We start from the raw sequence: 6,269 nt of genomic DNA, 5'->3' as shown, positions 1-6,269 counted from the left end.
AATTCTGGGGTGCAGGGATTCTGGAATCTCAAGACTCTGGAACACCACCCCCATTCTTATGTTTCTCCCAAGACCCTAGCCCCCGGCGTGTCAGAGGGAAAGAAGACCCTCCAGGACATGATGGATCTGGTGGCAGCAACAATGGGCTCAGGCGTAGACAGCATGGCTGGCGAGGATGGCGTAGGACCGGGCCAGGTTTCCTTCATAAAGTGGTTGAGTCAGAAGTGGCGCCACGCCACCCAGCACCAGCACCAGCACCAAGGTTTCAGAACCTCCACAGCTTCTAACTCCCAAGTCCAAGGGCCCACAACTAACTCTGGTCACCCAGGAGCCCAGCCCCCCCAGGAGTCTAGACTCAGCTTCCAGGTTAATTACATGGGCCTTTTTATTCCATCTGGAAAATACAAATATTCACAAGAGTCTGTACAACCTTACGGACATCTTCAGTCCTGGCCCTACCCTCAGCTGCATGCCACCCCCACCCCACCCCCACCTCCTGCCCCAGCGCCCTCGGGCTCCCTGCTCTGGTCCAAGCCATTTCTCCAAGGCAGGCATGCATCCTGGATCCAGTTGCAGCTGGGAAGGAAAAACAGAGGTTGTGAGGGAGACCCTCCCCAACAAGGTAGCATCCCCTCCTGGTCTAGGCATCCCCACATCCCTGCTCTCCCCAACCCTCCCTGCCCACCGGAGGCCTCACCGCTTATTATAAGTGGATGTCAAACACACCATCCTCCACCGATTGTACCTCTTCCTCCCGGATCTCTGCAGACAGGGGAGAGTGGTGAAATCAAATCCTGGGCCCGGATCACCTCAGCAGCCCTCCCCACCCCACACCCACCAGAAGCCACCCGCCCCAACCCGAAAGAGAATCCATCCACCAAAAATCAATTCCCTGGCTGACCAAATGGCCCACTTTCGGAGGCTCCTTTTCTAAGTTTGCCTTTTGCCGAAGCTTTTTTGCAGCCGCAGATGAGCCAGTGCGTTTGCTTAAATGTCAGGAGTGTGTGTGTGTGTGTGTGTGTGTGTGTGTGTGTGTGTGTGTGTCACATTTCGGATCCCAGCACACGGGACGGCGCACTGTAAATGGTGTTCTTCCTGTTTCTGAGTAGTTGGGCCCGGTGCCTGCCTCCATTTGGGAGGGCTTTTCCAGGCCCAAACGGTTGTGGCCCCACAGCCCAAACCCCCCACCCGGCCCCCAGGCCAGCAGAGCGGGTGAAAATCATAGTTCAGACTGTTCCCAACAGATTGTCATTCAGCAAACTGACCCCAGCCCCCCTCCAGACAGCTACTTTGACTCTTCTCAGAGCTGCCTCGAAAGCAGGCAAATGGCTCAGACAACTAACTCCCTCTATAATCGGCCATTGATCCCCCTAACAAAATAAAAGTGCAGCTGGAACCTTTTGAAGTTCCTCTCCTGTTCCTGTTTCTTTAGAAATGCGAGTTCCCCTCCTCCCTAGCCTCAAAAGGGAGAGGGTACCTTGGTGGCCTTTGGGCATCAGTCCCACCCTCCTTTCCTGCCCCCCCCCCAAATAAAAGAGATGGCTCCACTTTTCCACTTCCCACTGTAGACAAGTGAATCTTTACCGCTGCACCTGTCTCCCTCCCTCCCAGGCCAACACAGAAGGAGACCCACCCTTACCTGGAGGCCGGGAGCCTCGCCTGCCAGGCCTTGGCAAGGAGAAGCTGAAGGCCCGGTGGTGGGTGTGTGTGGGGGACGGGGAGGGTGCAGACCCCTCCAGGCTCACGCTCTGGGCCCGGCGCCGGCACTCGACTGACAGGCGGTCCTTGCACTGTTTGTGGCAGTTCACACCACAGGCTGGGGAGCAGGGGCCAGCGATCAGAACACCTACACCTGCACCGGCTCCCTCCCGTTTGCTCCCTAGCAGCTGCCCCACCAAAACAAGAGTCCCGGTTTAAAGTCTTCTCTTCAGCCTACTCCTCACCAGTCTCTGCCCTCTCTAGACTTCTCTGTCCCTGGGCAGCTGCCTCGCCAAAATACAAACCCTCTTTAAAGCCACCCATCCACTTGCTTCTCCTGCTCTGAAGAACTTTACTCCAGGGCAATCGCCCCCCCAAAACACCAACCTCCACCCAGAGGGACAAGCCCTGAGCAAGCCTTCCTGGCCCGCCCGCCCAGAGGCCCTGCCACGCCACCTCACCTCGGCATTTGAGGCCGTGCTTGTAGATGCCTAGGATCTGAAACAGAGGAAAGGGCCCTGAGGAGCAGCAGGAGAGAGGTCCGGCCTCCCCAGGAAGCCGGCCTGCAGGGAAGGCTCTGACAAGGGAGGGGTGGGGCCACAACGGAAGACCCCACCCTTGGGGTGGAACTCACCAGGGCCTTGCAGTGGCGGCAGGCGACCGGCCTCAGGGAGTTGCTCTCATGGAAGTTGTGCACGAAGCCCATGCGGCCACCCAGCACGGAGCTGGAGCGCAAGAAGTAGGAGACCATCTCCTCTCGGCTGATGCAACCGTCCCTGCGCGGGAGGAGGAACCTCAGCGGGGACCCTCCCACCGAGCCACTGGGCAATCCCCCACCAAATAATGAGTCCCCGTGGGACTCCTGGTTTTGGAGGGTGCCCGGGAAAGATGTGGCCTGTGCATTCTGTCCGTAAAGACATGGGCTCGGACACACTATGGGGGCAGGTCCCCTCTGTCCTAGAGGGTGCTAGGGCTCTGACTGTCGCAGCGGGCAGGGGGCGTGGGCTTGTTTTACTCTGCTGCAGGGGGACGAAGAGCAGTAGCCTGGGAGTCCAGCAGACTGAGAAGTTGCACTGACTCTTCTGGGATCTCCAGCAAGCCACGTTCCCTTGGCTCCCTGCTCAGAGAAGAGCTACCTGCCCTGCCGCCTGACATGAGCTGGGTGTCCACTAGAAGGGGCTGGGCGCCCTTGGACTCAGCCTCGGTCTCCCAAAGTGTGCTCTGGGGAAAAACCAGTGGGAACCCCGAGTCGCTCTGGGGCCTGGGCAAAGTTGGGTCCACCCCGCTGCTCACACACAAACCCACCAGACCCTCTGGTGACCTAGCGACCTATTGGGGGGCCAGCTCGAACATGGACGCTGGAGGGAGACAGACGTCAGTTCAAATCCCAGTTTGACTACTTCCTGGCCGGTCTCCTGGGGCGATCGTCTCCTCTGGTATAAACCCCACACCAAACCCAGTCAGTTGCTCTCCAGTGGATTCTGACGGGCAGAGTAGAGCTGCTTCTGTATGGGCGGGGCCAGCCACCTCATTCTCCTGGCGAGCCACAGAACCTCTGAGAGGTTCGCAGCTGAGCACTGGCCACCAGACCTCCTGCCTGGGCTCTGCTAGGGCTCCCTGCACTCCCTCAGCGCCTGGGGACTCAGCCGTCCTGTGACTTAATGCAGGTGGGAGGTAGTCGTGCAGATCCCCATGGGAAGGTGGACCTCAAAGCTCTCTCACTGGCCTAGACACTCCCACCTGTTCTATTTGGACACCCATCAGAGGACAATCAGCAGGGCACTGGGACAACTGGCCCCTTGCAAACAGGCAGCTAAGCCCAGGGACCTTCCTTCCACTGGGCACAATGAAAACAGAGCTCTTGCCTAGCTGGAGACCTGCATGGGAGCGGATCAAATGACCAAAAGATCTGAGAAGGGAGAGGAGGAGATTTTTGTCACCTTGAGGGAGGGGTTACTGACACTGGCTTTCCCGGGAAGTCCCTGGCTGGTGCAAATGGTGCTGCTTAACGGAAAGGTGGAGGTTCAAGTCTACGCAGAGGTCCCTGGAAAGAAAGGTCTGACAATCTCTCCCCACCCCTGCCTCAAAAATAAAAAATTAGCCACAAAACCCCAGGGAACACAATTCTACCGCGACACACACAGTGTCTCTCTCGGTGAGCTGGACGGAGAGGGCTCAGCAACAGCTCGTGGGAGAGCCTTTGGCCAAGGCACACACATCGCAGAAGGCAAAAAAGGGGAAAGAGACAGACATATTAAGACACCACGAGTTCGATTTTATGTGGAAGAAGACATCAACGACAGACGAGGAGGAACAGTATTGTCAAACACGGTCAGCAGGAAAGGGTGACGATCATTATTTACAGAGATTTGGCAAACCAAGGAGCGCAACACCCCCCCCCACCCAAGCCGGTCACGTGAGGGACGGAGACTACGAACAGGTGAGTCACAAGGTGAGTCACAGAAGGAATAGAAATGGGAAAAGCCACCCCGCCCCCGCCAACAGTGGAGAAATGCAAATCTCACCAGGACCCCATTTGCCCATCAGACTGGCAAACCTCTCCCAGCTTATTATAGCGTACAGTGTTGGCAAGGACACTTGGCAAGTGGGCACCGGGACTCTGCTGGGAGGACTGCAAACTGGTACAACCTTGTCTGCGGAGGTCAGCTTGGCAGTCTCTCTCCTAATTTACAATGCGCAGTATCTTGTGTTCCAATTATCCCACTTCTAGGAATTTCGCCTACAGAGAGGCTGGCCGGAGAGCTGGAGAGCTCCGGGACAAGGGCGTTCACGGCAGCTCAGCAGAGAGAGGAGGGGAGACACAGCAAACAGGCTGCCGGACCCTCAGCCAGAGAGGGGTAGGTAGGCGCCGCCTCTTGCGGCCACAGGATGGGAGGCTCTGCGGCTGACCTAAGGAATGAGGCTGGCTGTGCTACGTTCATGGATGTGGTGGGCGAGCATGCTCAAGGGGAAGGTGGACAGCGACACCGGGAAGACAACATCGACAAACACAACAGCAAGGCGCACAGCTCCGACAAGACTGTGCTTCCTGGAAAGCCCTCTGGGACAAGCATCTGGAAACACCGGCTAACATCTAGCCGGCATTGTCTTAAATGCCTAGGGGAGTGGGCAAGGAACAACTGGTTCCAGAAACAAAGAGGGAGTTTCAGGATGAAGCAGGAGGTGGGGCCTGAACTTCGGCTGCCCTGGGAGGCGGTGGCTGGTCCCCCTCCTGGGGAGCCAGGCGCTGGGGCCTGGCAGATACAATGGTCTATTGTGGCAACAGTCTCTGGGCCACAGGACCACTGCAGTCTGGGAGAGGCTGAGGTCCCCGTGGGAAGCTGGGGTCCTCAAATTTTCAAAGGGCTGCACCCTGCTGAAAGAGTGGCCTGGACATGTCCACCCATTGTACTTGGGGGCCCCTTACTGAGCCCTGGTACCTACATGTTGGGCTGTTAGCCGGAAGGCCGGCAGTTCGAAACCACCAGCCACACCAAGGGAGAAAGAAGAGGCTCTGTGCTTCTGTAAAGAGTTACAGTCTCAGAAACCCACAGGGGTAGTTCTATCCTGTGTCTAGGATCACCACCATTGGAACGGGCTCAAGGGCAATGCTCTTGCTATGGGGGTACCCTGAATGGGAATGGAACCAAATGAATGGGTTTTTAACGAACTCCAGGTGGCCATTTAGAGCCTGGTGGAGGAGCGCTCATGCATTAGACTGCAAGCCACAAGGTTAGCATTCAAACCCGCAGCCTGCTGCTCCTCCGGAGAAAGATGGGGCTTTCTACTCCCAAAAGGACTTAGAGTCTCAGACACTCACAGGGGCCATCCTGCCCTGTCCTAGAGGGTCATTATGAGTCAGCATGGACTCCAGGGCAGCGAGTGAGGTGGCCCTTTAGGTCAGTGGGACCCGGAGCCAGCTGACCGGTCCAAAAAAAAGGGGGGGGGGAGCCTAGATTCCTTCCTCCCACTGTGCATGAAAAGGAAATTCCTGTCGCATCCAGAATCCAAATGTGAAAAATTAAATGACCAAAGGCTCTGAGAAGATGGAGGGGATGATTCTCACCCTGAGGGCCCGAGACCCTTCTGGGACCCCCTGGGTGGGATCGACAGGTCATGTGCTGGGATGCTAAGGGAAAGAGTCAAGGGTCTCGTCACCCAGAGGCACTGTGGGAGAAAGCTCGGGCGATCTGCTCCCCCACAATCCGCCCCTGAAGGCTCCGGGGAGCCATTGGACCCTGACAGGCACAGGGTCAGCATGAGCGGGAACTGGAAGGGTGTCACTACAAGGAACACAAACCCCAAAGCCCAAAGGCCTGTCCCTTCACTGGAAGATGGGGGTCTGGACAAAAGCCCCTCACGGCCCCCCGGCAGTAGGGGGACAAGGTGGGGTTTGTCCACTTCTATCTCTGTTCTGGGCCACAAAATGGCCGAGGCCTAAGTGGATTTAGACTCCCCAAACCAGATATGCAAAATGTGAACCCCTTTGCAACCACAGGGGGAAAAACGACAGGAAGGACCTGCTATCCCTTCCTGTTGGTCAACATGGGTAAGGGCAGGTGGTCAACATG

The 6,269-nt window shown here is 57.2% G+C and overlaps 1 protein-coding gene across 1 annotated transcript in view; it reads right to left on the bottom strand.

The window, feature by feature from the left end:
* Positions 1-486: 486 nt before the first annotated feature.
* The window catches only part of RASGRP2 (RAS guanyl releasing protein 2), a 13,065-nt gene continuing 7,282 nt past the window's right edge, over positions 487-6,269 (bottom strand). The window contains exons 12-16 of the mRNA XM_004713511.2: positions 2,333-2,474; positions 2,160-2,196; positions 1,640-1,816; positions 698-762; positions 487-576 (exon numbers count right to left, since the gene is read on the bottom strand). Coding sequence (XP_004713568.1) covers positions 704-762; positions 1,640-1,816; positions 2,160-2,196; positions 2,333-2,474 — 415 coding nt within the window. The 3' untranslated portion in view covers positions 487-576; positions 698-703. The remainder of the gene's footprint in view (positions 577-697; positions 763-1,639; positions 1,817-2,159; positions 2,197-2,332; positions 2,475-6,269) is intronic.

Source organism: Echinops telfairi, unplaced genomic scaffold, assembly GCF_000313985.2.
Source record: "Echinops telfairi isolate 266 unplaced genomic scaffold, ASM31398v2 ScPeMD7_7417;HRSCAF=8455, whole genome shotgun sequence".
Lineage (NCBI taxonomy): Eukaryota > Metazoa > Chordata > Mammalia > Afrosoricida > Tenrecidae > Echinops > Echinops telfairi.
The sequence above is the reverse complement of the archived record's forward strand: the minus strand, read 5'-3'. Positions and strand labels throughout refer to the sequence as shown.